The sequence below is a fragment of the Electrona antarctica genome, assembly GCF_951216825.1.
Source record: "Electrona antarctica genome assembly, chromosome: 2".
Taxonomy (NCBI): domain Eukaryota; kingdom Metazoa; phylum Chordata; class Actinopteri; order Myctophiformes; family Myctophidae; genus Electrona; species Electrona antarctica.
The window spans coordinates 19,918,507-19,938,053 of record NC_136807.1 but is presented as its reverse complement, the minus strand read 5'-3'; the positions used below and the strand labels follow the sequence as shown (position 1 = coordinate 19,938,053).

General features: G+C 42.6%; 1 protein-coding gene across 4 annotated transcripts in view; it reads left to right on the top strand.

The window, feature by feature from the left end:
• The window catches only part of plekhg5b (pleckstrin homology domain containing, family G (with RhoGef domain) member 5b), a gene marked incomplete at its 3' end in the record, with an annotated part of 71,143 nt that extends 52,177 nt beyond the window's left edge, over positions 1 to 18,966 (top strand). The window contains exons 9-20 of one of the 4 annotated variants that reach the window (XM_079496051.1): positions 8,770 to 8,961; positions 10,341 to 10,511; positions 11,556 to 11,651; positions 12,371 to 12,571; positions 13,063 to 13,173; positions 13,402 to 13,689; positions 13,789 to 13,908; positions 14,035 to 14,167; positions 14,702 to 14,817; positions 15,303 to 15,472; positions 15,649 to 16,704; positions 16,828 to 18,966. In XM_079496051.1, coding sequence (XP_079352177.1) covers positions 8,770 to 8,961; positions 10,341 to 10,511; positions 11,556 to 11,651; positions 12,371 to 12,571; positions 13,063 to 13,173; positions 13,402 to 13,689; positions 13,789 to 13,908; positions 14,035 to 14,167; positions 14,702 to 14,817; positions 15,303 to 15,472; positions 15,649 to 16,704; positions 16,828 to 16,837 — 2,664 coding nt within the window. Of the gene's footprint in view, positions 1 to 8,769; positions 8,962 to 10,340; positions 10,512 to 11,552; positions 11,652 to 12,370; positions 12,572 to 13,062; positions 13,174 to 13,401; positions 13,690 to 13,788; positions 13,909 to 14,034; positions 14,168 to 14,701; positions 14,818 to 15,302; positions 15,473 to 15,648; positions 16,709 to 16,827 lie in introns of those variants that run through there. The other 3 variants (XM_079496050.1, XM_079496052.1, XM_079496053.1) reach the window with 3 other exon arrangements.
• Positions 18,967 to 19,547: the final 581 nt, after the last annotated feature.

Here is a 19,547-nt window from a genome sequence, read left to right as displayed (position 1 = left end):
GGGACCTTCGGACTCACAAAAATAGACACACATCAACCAAAATTTTGAGTTGAGGATTGATCTTTATTATGTTGTATATAACAACAGATTTAATCAAAATAGTTAAAAAAGCATTGTGTCACAGATAACATTACTGGTAAAAGATAACATGTCCTTTCCCTTTCTTTAGCTTCTGCTTTCTTGAGAATAGATACTTGTGTCCCCTTGGTCACATGGTACTATACAGTAACTTATAAAGATAGCCCAGCCAGACAGTCAAGACACTTAGGCTATGATTTCCAGTAAGTATAATATACTTACTGAAAGTGATCTTTGCACTCTTTTGATTGCTCCTTTATATAACACATCCATAAATGGTGAATGGTCTGCATTTTTTGAGCACCATTATCCAGTAGTACTTTACAATGTGTATTACATTGTAAATACACACGTACTCATGCACTCACACACTATCACACACACACGCGCACACACACACACATACACATACATTTTCATAAAAACATTGGAAACTGAATGTAGAAGAATAACAAAATAATAACCTTTTCATTATTCATTACCGTAGGGCGGTATCAAATTTAGAAACGAAACAATCTTCTAGACCCAGTCAAGCAACCTAACAAGTTCACGCTTATAAACTAAACAGACATCCATCTTATTTTGTGGTATCTAATGAGCATGTAGGCTTGTCAGTTGTCACAATGATTACATAATCGCCTAATCGCAATTATTTTAGATAATCACAATACTTCTTTGCGTAATAGTCATAATAATTTCCATTTTAAAAACATAAATAGTGGAACTAACAGATCTACAAACGCATTTTGAGTTTAAAATAATTAAATATTAAGTTATTTGTTATATCTGCCCTGTGCAACTTTTGTTTACGAAGCCTAAAAGCCAAAAATAAATGCATTTTTTGTATTCCAATCATGTTCAACGACAGAAATTACAATTATTTGAGTGAAAATTCATTACTCGTCAAGCAAAATTATTGTCATCAGCCCTATGAACGTGTACATTTTTTAAATGTAGGAAAATATGTAAGTAATTTAAAAAAAAATGGGTTTTGTTTTTTGCTATGGACGCTACTTGTGGCTAGCCTTACTAGCCACAAGTAGGGATGCTGCTGGGATTATCATTATTATTAGCAAATGGTTGGCTCCTTGATGACCTAGGATCCTCCAGGGACAACTGCTGCCTAGTGTGTTAGAATATGAGCATACACACGCACAGCAATCCTATCTCGTCACTGTCCCTGTGAGGTTCATATTACACTAAAGGTGGCCTATAGCCTTGAGAGAGGAACAAATGGGAATCAAGAGGTCTGCTGGCATAGCCTTGGGGAGAGAAAACGTTCGTTATGCAACAGACAGAGGAGGTGTGATGGAGGTGTTTAGTAACCGCCAAAGCATGAAAGAACTGAGTCAAGCCAAGATGCCTGGAGGCACCGAAGGCACCATGATGACGTGTGTAGCACAGATCTACGTTCATGGGAAATTCAGGGTCAGAATCTGTTTACTGGGCTAGTGTGTTTACATACAAGAACGTGATGCATCAGAGAAAATAGTATGAAATATAAGATTTAAGATACGAAAAAGTAAATACAACGATAAAAGTAAAAAAGAAAGAATAAGAAATAGATTCATATCTCATCTTGTCTTTGCCCAAACACAGGCCCTTTAATATACATCTCCTTTGATATACATCTTAATACCTCCCCGGGGGGGATGTCATTATCCCTTTAAAGGAGAATTCCATACTAAAAGGCTTTCTTACTTTTCTTTGTAGTTGTTACGTCCCCACCAAAGAGGTCCAGGTGTTATTTTGTGCAAAAGCTCCTTATTGGCTATTTCCCCTACCATAAGCTCTAAATGAATTGCATTGAATTGAATGGGAATTGAATGGGGCTATGGGGTGTTGTGCTAATTCGCTTATTTCCATCGCTCAAAATTATTATTTTTTTGTATATATCCTCTCTTCATAATGTAAATAATATCCCAAGCGACACACTTTACTACTTATTTCGATGGAAATAAGTGAATTAGCACAACACCCCATAGCCCCATTCAATTCCCATTCAATTCAATGCAATTCATTGATGGCTTATGGTAGGGGAAATAGCCAATAAGGAGTTTTTGTACAAAAAAACACCTGGACCTCTTTGGTGGGGACGTAACGACTACAAAGAAAGGTAAGAAAGCCTTCTAGCATGGAATTCTTCTTTAATATACATCTCCACAAATAATGGAATAGAAAACAGTGATATTGTATTCATATCGACTGTCTGCCTTCATTGAAAACCTATACAGTGCATTCAACACTTCATTCATTGGAAGTTTGGTTTCTTTCTTCTTTTTTTTTAACGGTGCCATTTGTTACACCAACTATAGGATAAACTGTCTGGATGACAATGGACTTTGCTACAAAATCCAACAGCTACCAAATCTTTCCCTAGCTGACCTCTGTGACAACGCACAATGGGAACGATTGTCATTTAACACGGCGCCACTTGGAATGACAATGGCAGCGTGGCACATAAGTCATCATTGCTGCTTTTGATGGGGTGTGATAACAACACAGTCTGATGGTGATTGGCAGTGACAACGACGATAATCCAATCCACATAAGTCATGTATTGAGGCTTAATAATGATCCCGTCAGTATAGATTGATTAACATAGTGAGAAGTATCTGGGATGCAGAAGTCATACTGTAGTTCCTCCTAGTAAAACAAAATGTGCATACAGTTGCCTTTGAAAGAGAACTGGTTTGTAATGCTGAATGGTTTATATATAGAAGTTTATATATAGAATAGAAGAATGCTGGGCAAAAGGAATTCACTGCGAAAAGAAAGATATTGATTTCAAAACTAGTGTTAACACTATGTGTTAATTAGACCTGTAAGGGTCATTTTTTACACTCACAGTTAAACAAATACACAGAATTTTACTAATCAACTCTGTAAGTTAATACAGTGGTGTCAATATGGCAAAATATGTTTTCCAGACGGTCAGTTCATGGTTCATGTGTGTGTTTGTGGATGTAAAGTGACTTGTGTGCATAGTGTACATTTATCCATTAGTGACCCAGAGAGCGTACAGATGTAAACAGATGAACCATTTACGGGTTACATTTGTCCACTCTCTTGAGTTAAATGAACACTGAGGTATTTTACAGTCTGTGTGTTTGTCAAGTAGTCAGGGGTGGAGAGAGTGAGGCTGTAATATTCCTTTCCCACAGGGAGTAGGCGGAGCAAGGAGCATGCATTGTCTCTGAGAAACTAGAAAGCCTTCAAGGTGTGTATCCATGGCAGTAGGTGTGTGTGACAGAGAGTGATGTGGCCTATTTGACTCTCTTGTCTGTCTGTCTGCCTGCTAGACGATGAACCTCCCACAGTGCTTTAGTTTAGGTGAAGATTGACAGAGGTTGGATACCCACGCACTGTCATAATTGTTTTATGACGCTGTGTGTGACTGCTGTCCCGGAGTACAACCTGCAGGACCATATAGTCGCTTTGACACACGCCCCTGACGTGTAGCAGGGGAAGGATCTACCTGGGCACGCCACACGCTTCACTGGGCTCTGCGCTTTCCTCTATTATGCAAAACGTCCCGGCCGGCTTCCCTGACAATGGAATCTCCTTGACGTTTGGATTTAACACGTGTGTTCCTGTCTGAGGATTGTATCATTTGTAAAAAAAAACATTTTGTATATATATTTATAATAATGGTGCGTCGTTTTGGGCGCCTCACCTCCTGGCGTAGCTGGGACCTGCTGGATGTGGACTCAGAGATTCCAGAGGCACCTCCTTGCCCTAGACCCATATCCAGTGGCTGTAAGGTGAGATGACTAAACATGTCAATTACTTGGGATTCATGCAATTTAAACTTGATATTGTACTGCTGAGTGCACCGCTTCTCTTGGCTGGCGTCAGCACTTAATTGTATGATGCACCTCAATAGTGGAAATTTTAGATGTTCCATGGCGGTCTGGGTTCCATGGGGGTCTGTGGGTGGGTGGTTGAGCTTGTATTGGACATAGTAGCATCATGCTGGTATACCTTTCATACATGTTTGGGGTCCCCAAGTGACCAGAGCATTGTTGTTAGTCCTCTCCCCTCAGGGCTGAAAGCCTCTATTTGTACAACTGTTGCAATGTTTTAGACAGGCCTTGATTACTGGAGCAAGGCCAGTGGAATGGAAATGGCCTTGAAACGTGCAGTATGCAGGCTGACCATCAAGGGTTGCAATTTATTCACATTTCCCGGTCACTGGCGTGCGTGCATGGCTGCGTGCGTGTGTGTGACAAATGAAAGGAAAAGCCAACTTAGTGTCTTTTTTTAAAATGGGCTTTGTTTAAAGATATTTTTAGGGGCTTTTTCTGCCTTTATTGATAGGTTGAAAGTAATTTGACAGGAAATGGGAAGAGAGATGGGGGGGGGGGGGAGTCACGCGGCAAAGGCCGTCGGGATCGGGAGTCGAACCCGCGGCACGCCGTCAGACGGTTGAGCTTAACCGTCCGGGCCGCCAACCTAGTGTCTTAGTAAGGTTTTGTCACGATTCAAATGTTTTAAATTGTATGAACATGTCTATAAACACGTTCATTTCATTTAGTATACCACCTAACTCCAATGACATTTTTTTTTTTTTTCAGGAAATGAAAAAAACCCCATATATTTTGAAAACAAACCAATACTTCCCCATCAAAGTTGGTGTTGTGACTTTATATATTGTCAATTACTTGCATGAGGGGGGAGAGGTGGTGGATTAGTTATACTGGAGCAACAGTATGAAGATATTTAGTTGGTACACATGTGTCATAATAGGATCATAACAAGCTTGTACAGTTACTGAAAACCCTTACTAAGGTAGTTTTTTGTTTATTTTTTCCCTTTAATCTGTCACCTGTCTGTATGTATGCCGTATGTGTGTGGACCCATACTTTCAGGAAGTTGTGTTGGCATTGGCACTCTTTGCGAAACATTAATCAACTCACCTGATCAAGGGGAATCGTTATCAGGTGACCAGTATAAACAAGGGTTTTAAAGCATCGATGCTGCTCTCTGTGTGTGACTACTTGGTTTTAATGCAATCCCTTGAATCCCTTCCCCTTTAGGGGGGGTCTGTCACCCTGTGCTTCCATGCCAAGGTTAATGCCACAAAAGGCAGTGATGAGATAAGGCTATGAACACAAGACTTGATATCATTAACCTGACTGGCCCCCCTCTAGCCCCACTGATCCAGAATGAGTTCCCAGACCTGTCAGCTCCAGAAAAAGAGGTCAGGGTCTCTGGGCCACTGCTAGGGCAGCATTTAATCTAATCAATGTAATTACGGTAGTTATACAAAAATAATAACCGATAATCGATTTTAATTTTAAAACAAATGTTTTTTTTCTTTCAAAATGTTTATCAAATTATCAATAAAACACACTTCTCGATTATTCGATTAATTGAAAAAGTTATCGATATAATTATCGCTCAGAAGATAATCGATAGTTGCAACCCTAGCCACTACCACAGACTGACAGGTCTACAAAGGAGAGACTCCTGAAACATTGTGACCATGATTAATGTTTGCTTAGCGAGATGAGGGTCCGTGCTCTTGAGGTCTGCTGCTACTTTTCAGAGGTTGTTCATATTTTAGATAAGCGCAAGAATTGCTTCCTGCAGAAGTATGGCCGCCCTAGATTACATTCAGTTGCATGTTTTTGCAAATGTCTGCGTCTCTACACTCTAAATTTTATGGGTGGTGCACTGGTGCATGCTTGATCTTATCTACTGAGCATGAGCAGCCTACCTAAAAGTTTGGAGCAAGCAAGTCAACAAGGAGAATTTCCCGCTAGGTGATTATGGTTCTGTTTGTTCCTTGTTGTGGTCAATCAGACAGGCTTCGTTTCTGGGTAAAACAGTGATTCAGTGCAGACTGCATACGCTCATACAGTAATGGCAGAGCCTCCCAATAACCAAAAAAAAACTTACCGTAAATCCAATTTCAAGTCATAACATGCATTTTTTGCTGAAATTCCCTAGGCATAGAGGAAGCATTAATTACAAATCTACTTGATGTGACTTGAAATAATACCTCTGAGATTAGTAAGTGACAAAAATGAAACCGAGTGAAAAGTTTTGTTTTTACTTATAGTGAAAGGCAGCAAGTTTGGACAGTTATAGAAAATGAATTTTGCGTATGATATGACTTGAAATGACACAACTAGATTAGTAAGTGGCACTGAGTGAAAAGTTTTGCTTTCGCTTAGAGTAGTAGGAGGAAATTGCCATTCGTGGTTGTGCAAATTTCCCATTCCCAGTTGTCCAATTTGGACAGAACTGAAGTGGTTTATAGTAAATGGAAACAATGTTGTGTGGGAATGAGTTTGTGACAGCCGTGGCTGGTGGGGTATGGGTTCTGTATCATGTGTTGTTGGTGGGAGAGTCCGTATAAGGACATGGGGTGTCCAATGCCACTTAACAAAAGGGGTGACAGACACCTTTTTTCTGTTTTCTGTTTTTCTTTTTCTTTTTTTACCCCACCTCCTCGTATGCAGATGAAACCCCCCTTTCCCCCTGTGGCTCCGCCTTCTCTTTCCTGCCAAACACAATGGGACAGGATCCTCCTGGTTGCTATGACATCAGGCCAGTGTCTGAGTGAAATGCAGCAAGGCTGGACCGCTCAGAGAGTAGATTTCACCTCTCACTGTTTGGACAGTGGCACAGGGCAAGAGATACCCCCCAGTTCAAGGAGACTCTCTGTGACCAGGGTGTAGTCGGAGACAGCGGGATACACCAGCCTTATAGTGTGTGTGGCAGACAGTCAAAAACGGGTGCGTGTAAGGACCAGGACATTTTCAAGTTCAATAGAAGTTTCTTGATGGACAATAACCCCAAATTCTCACAGCTGTCGACACTCCGGACATGCAAATATAGCGTGTTTGTGTATTGTATGGTGGAGGGCTTACGGGGAGGCTAGAAGTTGAGAGAGCACAGCAGCTGGCACCACTATGGGCTGCTATCCATGAATCCAATTGAAGGATTAGGATGGTTTTTGTTAGTTTTGACATGCCGCTGGCTTCAATGGTGAGTACTGTTAACTTGTGGTGGCTCTATTCTGTATCATTTTTTGCTTGTCATTGTCTTTGAGAATTCGGTTTTCCAATATAGTTTTGTTGAAGAGATTTTAAAGGGTAAACATGGACATATGGAGTTTCTAGACTTGCGTTAACTTGTTTAGTGGTACATGTAAACCAAACTTCTTAAACATATTATATATCGGATGCGAAATATCTTCTCCCTTGTATTATATTATTATTGTCTATTTTATCATGCAATGTTTTAAACATTTTAAAGCAAAAATGCCAGACCAGTCCAATCCATACTATAGAAATTAGTTTGCGCTGTATTTGTCAGTCGCAAAGGGTCCAGAGTCCCTCTGACTGTCCCGGGATCCTGAAAGTGTTTTTCCTGTCGCAAGATATGGAAGACAGAATTGCAATGCTTTCTATTTCCCTCTGCTGATTTCTCAGTTTTGTTTTAAAAGCCATATACAAAATCCCTCTGCTCACTTATGCATATTTAAGAGAGATTAAAGGCTGTTGAGTTGTTTGAAAAGTTTCAGAACCTCCACTCAGGATTCCTGTCTTCTTGTCTGACCCAGCATAAACCATTTGTGTGCCATTACTCTCGTTGAGTGGTTTAGAGAGTCTTCCCAAAAAAGGGACCAAATGGGGGTCTGTGTAATGTAGAACACATTTTACTGGAACGATGTACAATGTTTATGTTGTATTTTGTACACAGGGTTGTGTGTGCTGTGCTATACACTCGGCACACAGTATTCATTTTAAGCCATGTTGTAGGGACATATGGCCTCACTGAGACAAAGTTCTGCACTTCTGTTATTTCTTAGTCTGCTTGTTGATTTATTCCCATCAAAGAATCCAGGGGCTTGGTAACAACATTTTGTATGCTAAATGGTGTACTTTTATCTCACACATGCAATCTTTATTGCATGTGTGTGGTGTCAAACTGGATATTAAGGAAAATAATTTCTTCTTGAAAAAGATTTGAACATCAGTCAGTGACCAGTGTGTTCGCTGTCACTGTGGGGTGGCGTTGGGCAGGGGGGGGGGGGGGGGGGGGGACTGTTGTTGACTCCTCACCAGTAGATTCCTCAGTCTGCACTGACACTCCGATGGCAAAAACAACTGCTTCCTCAGATACCGAGGTAGCTCCTTGTTTGTTTGCTTTGCCCTGGCGCTCATAAAAAAGTGGATTGAGATTGCATGTGCAAGCGTGCACGGCTGGGCCTGCTCACTGACAGGGTAACAATGGAGGTGGAACAATGGCCAGACCCTGACCACCCGTTCCTATGGAACAATCTTGTACCCACCCCTCCGCCCGCCCGCGCGCGTTCCTTGTGATGTAACGAATGTTCGCTCAGAGGAAGTGGCATTCCTTCCCTCTCCTGTTTGTGTCTGCAGCCATTAGGATCCCCTTAACGGCCGTGCTGATGTCACTCACTCCGAATTCCCCCTTTGACTTCCTGTTTATCCTGCCTTTGTGTATCTGTCTCTTTCCTTCTCTGTCTCTCTCCATCCGTGTCACTGGAAAGTACTCCTCACCCCCCTCCCCTCCCTGCCCACCCCAGGTGATATCATCCCTCATTGCAACTCTTATTATTCTTTCTTTTTCTGCTAATCCCTTTTTCGTCCCACTGAAGTTCCAACCCGGCTTCATGTAAATCGCTCACCTTGTCTGCTCTCTGAATTGCAGGGTCAGGCGCGACGGAGGAAGAACATGACAGAGTTCCTGGGGGAGCCGAACATCCCGTCCCCAGACACCCTGGGACAGATGGGGGGTTCCCTGCCCAGTGTGGGGGGGACGGGACCAGACAGCTGGAAGAACCGTGCAGCCAGCCGATTCAGCGGCTTCTTCAGCTCCGGTGCAGCCGGGGCTTTCGGGAAGGTGAGGACACCTCGGACGCTCACAGAGCTTATTAAAGCCCATGTTTCCATGTGTTACGTAGCCCAAAGAATCAGAAACCTTTTCACATTAAAACCGGGCATTAAAAGGCGGGCTTTGGATATGTCAAAGTATAAAGCCCAAATTAAAACGGTAGCCGGTTGTGGTCAGGAGGAGGAGGTCAGAAGGTCATATCCACTGAGCTTCCAGTGAGATCATTTCCCTTCAAAGCCTCCTTGTTCTCTGAACAAACAAATGCAACAGCTCTGGATCTGAGTAGGTGAGGAAAGGCCTTTTATGTTCACTTAATTCTTTCCATTGTGTAATGGGATTTTATGAGTTAGCAAGTTCTTACACATGGAAACCAATATTATTTGCTCGTCCACATGTGCGTACAAATGCATGTACAGACAAATTAACGCATTTGTGTGCGCACACACACACACACACACACACACACACACACACATGCACAATTACACAGACAGGCACACGCCCACACACACACTCCCATTGTCGTCTTCTCCCTGCTTAGGTCACATCTTGCGCCGTAGCAGATGTCAGAGAAAGACAGTATCTGTCAGTCACCTGTCAGTCAGTGCATGAGCTCATCTCTATTCAGCCTACCCTGCCCTTATTAACCCATTCAGGACCAGGCCAGAGTCCCACCTCTGAGACCTGGCCCCTTGGCCCCTGCACAAAGCAGGGGGAAACTTGGCCAATGCCTGTATTCATGAAGTGTTTCTTGGAAAAGAAATGCTGAACTGGGATCAGTTTACCTCTAAAACTATTGTTAGAAACTGACATAAACGTGACATAATTGTAAACAAAGATCTTAGATGAGTTCTGTTTAGATGGGACCTTTTTGTTAAATGTTTTTAATACACAAAACCGTGTGTCTCTATATACATTTTCCATGGTATAGCTGTGGCCACCTCCTCTATTGTTCAGCTGGTCTCAATGCACAGAGCTCATTTTCATAACCACATGAGGCTTGCCAGACTGAATAGCAGCTACTAGTTTATTTAAGAATTGAGGCGCCTGTGAGGACATTATTTATATGCTAATACAGAGGCTTGTCCCCCCTCCCCCCCTTTACAGTTGGAATATAACAATAACGTTCCACACGGAAGGTAGAATGACATTAGTTCTCCTTTGCTATTGTGTGTTTGTTCAAAAAAAATTAATACAAATCTAAGTGATAAAAAAAAAAAGAATGACATTAGTTCTGGCTTCTCCTCACACTCATGCTGTTGATGTTGTTTTGACTAATAAAACGGTAAGTTTAAGCTGTTTGTCCTGGTGTTTTTTTTTTCTTAGTTTTTTTTTGTAAGAATACCTTCCGCTCATGCCCCCATCTCTCTGTCCTTTGTCTCTAACAGGAAGTTGACCGCTTGGAGCAGCTCCAGAATAAACTGCACAGCTACACGTTGTTTGGTCTCCCCAAGGTGCCACGGCAGCTCTCCTTCCACCAGGACGCCTGGGAGGAGGAGGAGGAGGAGACCAACCTGGCACTGGAGGACAGCTGGCAGACACTACTGGACAACCCGGAGGTAGAGTACACACACACGCACACACACACACACACACACACCCACACTGTATTTACACACAAAGGTGTGAGCACACATGAAGCGTTCAGAGTTAATACTAGGTAGTCACTTTAGACATTCATGGATGTGCAAACACCCGAGTACCCCCTCCCGCAACTCAAACACTCTCCCATGGCCATTCATGCCACTCTGTCTGTTTCACATTATGATCTCTAAACGATAATGTCCTCTAGTTCCTTATTTAGGCTCCTGTTACCGTGCACACCGAGTCACGCTTTTCATAGATAACTCTTCCTTGTTTATGGGCCTGGCAGTCCTTTTGGTAGACTACTTATTGCGTAGTGTAGCATTACATTAAAGGTGCCAGGAAGGATGTTATACGCCCACTCCCAGCTGTTTCTGGTGTGTGTGTGTGCGTGTGTGCGTGTGTGTGTGTGTGTGTGTGTGTGTGTGTGTGTGTGTGTGTGTGTGTGTGTGTGTGTGTGTGTGTGTGTGTGTGTGTGTGTGCGCAATGATCAAGGGATTGTGTGACTGTGAGCTTCATTTAGATCCCACTCAGTGTTTGATTGACCTTTATCTTGATGGCCCAGATAGTAAGTCTTTGTTCCGTGTGAACGGTGTTATCATCATGGTAACGGCGTAATGGCAATGACTTTGACCTGGTTCTTCCAACTTACTATCTGGGTAATTGCATCTTCGCGGTTAATCGTCACTGTGTGTGTGTGATACAATTATGCTGGTATATGTTGCCTTGCTCTTCTAGGTCATTGCAAAATGATTAAATCAAATAATGAATAAATGAATAATTTATTTCAGTCATACATTATGGCAACATACACTGTGTGTGTGTGTGTGTGTGTGTGTGTGTGTGTGTGTGTGTGTGTGTGTGTGTGTGTGTGTGTGTGTGTGTGTGTGTGTGTGTGTGTGTGTGTGTGTGTGTGTGTGGTGTGTGTGTGTAAAGATAATTCATGATACTGTACATCAAAACAAACAAGCTTACATATGTTGGTGTTTGTGTGTGTGCGTGTACGAACTCGTAAGCAGGTCTTAACCAGACGCCAGTTCCACCAGCAAGAGGCCATATGGGAGCTACTGCACACAGAAGCTACCTACATCAAGAAACTCAAAGTCATCACTGATGTAAGTACAGTTATTGGTTACAGTTATTGTGCTGTCCTAAACCCCCCGTCCCACACACACACACACACACACACACACACGCACACCACATACCTTAGATAATGCACTGATTACAGTGTAGTTATTATGTAAGATGGTTTGACCATGGTACTATTACATGGCTGTACTATTACACAGCAAAATGTATTTTGCAGCGTGTTTCATAGGACGACACAACACAATAAACCATTGTTCCAAATAGGATGAACTTTGTTCATAAGCAGGGTTATCACTCTGCAATCTGTATCTTCTGTGGGTCTGTTCTGTTAGGGAATATCTCTTATCAACTCTTGTCTGATTAGAGTTTTGTCAGTTGCAAAGTATTTTATTTGCAGTAGTTAGCTAAATGCTGTAGTGCTTAGATCGTTTTTGTAAACGTTCGGTCCAGGGACCACCAGGGATCCAAATTGACCCTAACCGTGTCCCTTTGGGACAATAAGGTTGCTTATTAACCGGTCTGTAATTCTGAGAGTGCACAACTCCATTTGTACACTCGCAGAATATAAATGAACACTGTGGATTTTACAACATAGATTGGGGTCTCAGATATCCAATGGTATCAAATGGAGTTCTGTGGCCTAATGCATATCAAACTGGTAGTTCTACACTAGAATTTAAAAAGAGTGAGAATCACTAGACCTATATGACCATATTCAGAGCTGCTCTTGTCCTCTTTCCAGCTATTCCTGTGCGGGCTGCTGAACCTACAGGAGAGTGGGCTGCTGACCGAGGTGGAGCCCACCAAGCTGTTTAGTAACATCCAGGACCTCATTCTTCTTCACACGGCCCTGTGGAACCAGGTCATGCTTCCTGCCCTGGAGAAGGCCAGGGAAGCCAGGGCTCTGCTTGACCCCACTGACCTCCATCACGGATTCAGGACGGTGAGTTGCATCATAACCCTGTACATTTATTTTTTTTAAAGGGAGGGAAAAAAGGAAGAATTGACTATATTCACACAGTGGCTGTTTTGCTCTCACGTCATATTTGCGGGTTGGGAAAATAGCTGCCGTGTGAATATGGTGAATGTTGTCCCTAACTCTCAAAACACAAATTCGTTTGCACACAAAGAGACCATACAGCCTTTGAATTATCTGTATGGTGAGAATGGACAAAGAACATTAATATAGACATATATATATATATATCATACTGACTACAACTCACCATTTTTGTGTATTTAATTGATACAGTAAACAAGTCTTTCAAATGAACGAAAGGCACTAGAGCTGTTTGCTTCTTCTAATTCAATTGTTTTGTGCTGGACGATCATGATCCTCAACCAAATGGCAGTAAAATGTCTTCCCCGGCGTGCACGTGCATGTCATTAATGTCTCTGACTCATGGTGTGTTTGTTCCTGTGTCGTTGGTTCAGTTTGGCGACAGGTTCAAGCCCTACATCCGTTACTGCATGGAGGAGGAGTCATGTATGGAATACATGCGCATGCTTCTCAGGGACAATGAGCTCTTCAAAATCTTTGTCATGGTTAGTTAACACCATCTCTAATGTTCAAAATGTTCAAAAATAGCCAACCTACAAGGTTACAAGCTCACGCATCACGTTATGAGCTTGTGGAGTCAGCTATTTATGAGCATTTTTTAAATAGCACTCAAGTGGTTAATCGTGCTGTCAGCAAACAACCATCATCTTCAGAATGCACAGATATTGTATTCATACATATTTTCAATTCATTGTGTGTGTGTCATTGTTCAGTGGGGAGAGACAAAGGAGGAGTGTAACCGTCTGAAGCTGGCTGACATGTTGGCAAAGCCTCACCAGAGGCTTACCAAATACCCCCTGCTGCTCACGCGTGTGCTCAAGAAGACGGACGAGTCATCAGCCCGCGACGCCGTCACCAGCATGGTGGTCACAGTGGAGGGCTTCATCAACAGTGTGGAGTCGCAGATGCAGCAGCGGCAGGAGCGACAGAAACTGGCCACCATCTCTGCCCGCATAGAGTCCTATGAGGCTGTAGAGGGCAGCAGTGAGGAAGTGGAGAAGGTGAGAGTGTAGTTGCTGATATCCTGATTATTGAGCCGCTTTGGTTAGTTGGAAGATGTGACTAAATTTTGGTCCTTATGTCGTGTTGGTGTCTTTCAGATCCTTAAAGAGTACAGCCACTTTGACCTGACGGCCCCCATGAAGGAAACGTCCCCGGAGGAGACTCGACAGCTCCACCTGGAGGGAGCACTGAGAATGAAAGAAGGCAAAGACAGCAGGGTAAGACTGACCGTTTTTCATTCTTATCCGTACACAGAGTATATCCGGTATGTTTTATAGTTGCTTCACGTGAAATTGACTAGAATGGTATAATGCATATTTAATATGAGTGTGTTTCCCATCCAGATGGATGTCTATTGTTTCCTATTCACTGACTTGCTGCTCATCACCAAGCCTGTGAAGAGAGTGGAGAAGGTCAAAGTCATCCGCCAACCTCTCCTCATTCACAATGTCATCTGCAAGGAGCTGAAAGACCCTGGTGAGAGACAGTATATGAACTCACAGGAAGATGCATTGCAGCAGATATTCTTCCTGGGGTCACACATAAGCTTTACATCTGCTTCAAAATCAATCAACTTTATTGTCTGTATATGTATGTATTGTCTACAGGTGTAAAAGAGTGGGTAACATATGTTTTTGTGCAAGCTCTACACATTGCAATTCCAGGAAGAGTTAGAATAGGAGAATAGAGAAGACAGGAACAAAGAACAAGTCTAATAACAGGAAAACATTGTGACACCAGACAGATACTGATAGGGGGTATAGAGATGCATCAAAGCTTCAAGAATAAAACATAAGAGGCAGTAAACATCGATTAGAAATCGATTAGAAATAAGGTTCCAAAAACCGAAGGATTTTGCATTGGAGAATTTATTGGATTACTCCAACGCAGTAACTGCATTTGATGACTTTACTTTAAATAGTGGAATGATCAGTGATCAGTTGACCTGTATTTTATATTCATCTCCTGAAAAGTTGATTTGAGTTTTTCTCTCCTGGCTCCTCCCCATAGGCTCATTCACCCTTATCTACCTCAATGAGTTCAACAGTGCAGTGGCAGCTTACACTCTCCAAGCCAACAGCGCCACCCAGGGGCGAGGTTGGATAGATGCCATCTGCAATGTCCAGGTAGGAGAACCAGTTCATATTCCATCTCCGCAGCAGTGGTCCTCAAAGTGTGGTCCCCCCAAGGGGTTCAGAACAAACGTAGTTGATACAGTACTTTCAAGTGGTTCAACTACCACTTTTATTTTATATCACAAGCTACAAGACCAAAAAGACCATCTACATTCTACAAGTTCAAATCGCGTCACACCACAACGCGTTGTGAGCTTGTAGATCTCCTATTTGCTAAACATTCTAAAAGATTTTTTAAAAGATATATATATATATATGGGACACCCATATGAATACATTTTAGCACAAAATCTTTTCAAATCAGTTTAGGTGTCCTTGACATGAAAGTGTTTGTAAACCACTGCTCCACAGCGCTGACTGGTTGCTCACATAATAACTGATGGCAATCGCCATAATGCCTTCTAACAGGACAGAATAGTCAGGCGACGGCCATTGTTCTGGATGCTGACTATATATCATTTTTAAATGTGTTTCAGAACCAGCTCCAGAGGCTTCGGAGGAGCTTTCAAACTGAGGAGCTTCTCCGGCAACAGAGTAGTCTGAAGACACGTGTCATGGGTGGGGAAGAGGAGATGGAGGAGGATGAGAGCAGCACCTCCACGACCAGCTCCCCACGTCTGATACACAAAGACCAGCAGAACACTAGGTACGTCAGTAGAGAGGACATGAAGGGAACTCCAAATAATTAACAATTTAACTACTCGCATTATCACCATGAATATGTGAGTGTACATGACTAATTCCCTCTACCCAGCACCACCCTTTGATGTCAATTTGCATGTAACTTTTGGTAAAGCTAACTCTCTCTCTCTCTCCCTTCAGCCAATCTGATGGTTCGACTGAGACCCTGTCAGTGATGGACGTCGATGAGCCAGAACACCAAGACTCTCCTGGTCCAATCACAGATCCAGGGGGGGTTGCCGACAAAGCGCCTGACTCAGGCGTGGACACCACCCTGCCCATAAAGCCTGAGATCCAGGATCCAGAGGTAGGGCCTGAGAGTTTGGAGCTGGACCCCCAGAGCCGGTCTCTATCCATGGATAGCGCCTACGGTACCCTCTCCCCGGAGTCCCTCCTGAGAGAGCTGCAGGCACAGCCAAGCCAGAGTGAGGGAGAGGACACGGAGGAGGAGGAGGAGGGCGGCGAAACGGAGGACACAATTGTTGAACAGGAGGAGAGGGAAGAGGAGGATGCAGAAGAAAAAGAGCCAGAGCAGGGGGAAGAAGAGGAGGAGGCAGGAGACAACTCATCCCTCGGGTCGCAGCTGTCTGTCATCCAGTCGTCTGTCATCCAGTCGTCTAAGCCTCGCCGACGGCCCCACGTTCAGTCCCGGCTCCTCTGCCTCCAGATGCCCTCCACGCTGTCCATGTCCCGCTCTGAGGACAATCTTCTGCAGCGCTTGCACGGTGATGCTCCCGCATCCCACCTTTGTGCAGACAGCCCCACACCCCACGACCGGCCCATATGTAGCGAAAGGGAAAACACCACATCGTTGTCGTACAGCAAGAGCCTGTCCGAACTGGGCCAGAACTGCATAGAATTGCTTCCCATTGACCTTGGCCAGTCCTATGACTCCCTTAACTCAACCGTAACCTCGGATAAACTCTGTGCCACTCTGACGAGGGCACAAGCTAGGCAGGTCCAGGCGGCCCTGGCAGACGCCTGCGATGCCAATGAGGCACAGTGCAGCGGCTGGGATGGCGAGGTAGTGCCATCTGCCTCCATGGAGAGGAAGTGCGAGTTGGTGAGCGTAGGTGGCTCAGGAGAAACATTGGCCCAATGCAAAAAGTCTCCAGCACAACAGCACAAGAAGCTGACACTAGCCCAGCTTTATAGGATACGCAACCATCTGGTCCTCAACTCTACACTCACTGCCTCGTAAGTAATGCCACTCTATGCTCACTTACCTTTAATTAAACGCGTAATCATAATGAATTGCCTCTGTATAGTGTATATGTACCCGGTATATTGATTTAGTTTTGTGTGTTTTCTCCTTTCTAGAGAGGTGTAACCACTCTGGTAGAAGACGAACCAGTGGCCATAACAAGGAACCACACTTGACTTGCGTGGATGAACTGAGTTCCTTGTGACACTCTAAATGCACTCTATCTGTCTGCCTTCTCCCTTCACATTGCTTTACTTGGACACTGTCTGAACTGTATTTTTCTTTTGCGTTTTGAACAATAACAATCCATTTATGCTGTTTGCATTAGTTTCCGTTAATTTTCTGCATGGAGGGGAGAGGCAGGGAGACATTAACTGCTTGCACTTTGTAATGGAAGAAGCATTAAGTGGCTGGGACTGTAATGTGGACTGGAGTATACCGGGTCGGTGGAGTGGAGCTGTCACCCCTGCAGGCAGTGGGAACAGGGAGAGGTGGGGCCTTAATGCAAAGGTCGTACCATCTCCTCCCTTTCTGGACCGGAGAGCTCACAGGAGAGATATGCCCAAATTGAGGAGAAGCGCACCAAATCGGACTCACCTGCAGCACCTGGGACAGTGATTCCACCGCACCAGGTTTGCTTCAAGAAAAGAAAACAAATGAATATTGCACAGTCGTTGTATTTGTCGTTGAATAGAAGAATCACTAAAAGAGCGAATTGAGCGCACGTTTAAATTTCTATACACACTGTGTACATTTTGTACACTTGCACACAGTGTGTACAATCGAATTTGAATTTGTTTCCTGTTTATGTCTGCTTGTGTGTGCGTTTGTGCGTGTGAGAGTGAATGTCAGTTCAAGAATGTCTGGTATGTGTGTCTGTGTGAATGATACAGTGGTCCTTAATTCCAGACTGAACCAAACTGATTCCCATCTCCTGTGAATATGCTAACATGCCCAAAGATGGAAATCCCGAGCAGCCAGTAGATTTCAAATAAAGTGCACCGAAAGACCTGTGATCCAGCAACCATTAAATAACTAGAATATATTATCTGTTGCTCTGATTGTCTTTAACAGACCACCTCACAAAATGGCTGCATTTCAGCCAATATAGAGATCACTGAAAAACAAGTTTTTTTTTGAGCTGTTGTTCTTCGGTTGGACTAATGCCATTTGGTATGCTGAACTAACGTGAAGATGATGGGTTTTGATTGCTGAGTAGAAGAAAACGATTAACTCATGAATCAACTGAATGTGGGTGACTAAGTTGTTTCAAGGAAATGTATGCACTAAAGTTGAGTATGGCGTGAGTGTGTACTCACACCAGGGGCCTAAAGGTATCAAATCATAGGAGGAGAAAAAAATGAAAAGAAATCTACACTTAAGTAAACCTTGTCTTGGAGCACCTTGTTAAGACAATTCATTTGTTTTTGTGTTTCTTTACAATGGTAACAATAATAAGAGATTGAACAGTGGTTTGGGTTGCATAATATATGTAACAAGTGAATCTGAGTTTTTTGTTTGTCTTTTTCCACACTGACCATGTTCACGTGGCAGCCATTTTCCTCTTACATCATAGTTCAGTGTATGACGACGAGTATAATGTAATTGCACAATGGCCGCCATGTGAATGGTCAGCAGGCTAATAGGATGAAAAAACATTGTTGGCTGTTATTATTGACCGCCACTCTAAATGAAAGTGTTCACACTCACATTCAGCTGTTCCTGAAAAGTGATTTTATTTCCAACTCCTATAACCTTTTTCCCCAATGTTGCCCAAACCAAATAGTTTAACTTTGTTTACTTTTAGTTTTTTGTTTATGTAATATTTATTATACTTGATATTGTTTATATTGTTTGCTTTCATGATTTGTACATTTTCTGTTGATGTAGTCTTAATAATTTGTGTTTCTTTGTCGGGCATAAAATGTGCTACGAACCAAAACCATCCGTTTGACCTTTTCAGGAATGTCTCTAAAAGTGTCTTACAAAATAAAAAAAAATCAGAAAAGATTTTGTAATCCTTTGAATGTTTTAATCCAATGTAATGGGGTGATTTGAGGAGAGAGCCTGCATGGAATAGAATGCCCAGTGCCCACTCACATTGAAAACCATTTGATAGAGTCAGCCAGCAGATGGAGACAAAGTATTTAGGATGGTGAGGAGTTTGAAAGAGGTGGTGGCCAACCTTGCATCATTCAGTGCCAACCCATACCTGTTCATATCAGTGAGTGTACATGCACCTGTATATAACCAAATCAAATAAAGGCCTATTTATTGTATTGGTTCCCACATGTATAATATTAATATGAATATTAATATGCAAAATACATATTTAGCAAAGAAATAGATAAAAATAGTGCTGTGTAGTTAAGGTAAGAACCAATACAGCACTGTTTCCCAAACAGTGGGTTGGGTCCCATTTGTGGGTCATGGACCAATTTGTATGGGTCACTTTTATTTTTTTTATGTTTATTATTTCAAAACATTTAAAAAAAAACATTCCCAAAAAAGAAAAAAAAAACATTCATGAATTAAAAACTAAATTCAGTGATTTGTATCAGTAATTTCAGGAAGACATCAAAGACAAATCTAAGAAATTAGAAAACAAATGTTTATCAAATCAAATCAAATCAAAGTTTATTTGTATAGCACATTTACATTGACCAAGACAAACCAAAGTGCTGAACAAAGAGCATGTAAAACAAGAACAGAGCAACAACAAGAGCATGTAAAGAAAAGAAAACAAAAACATAACAAAACAAAAACAAAGCAACAAGTGAGAGCAGAAGTATAAACAGACATGGTATAAGAATGGTATGTGTTTTCAGGCAACATT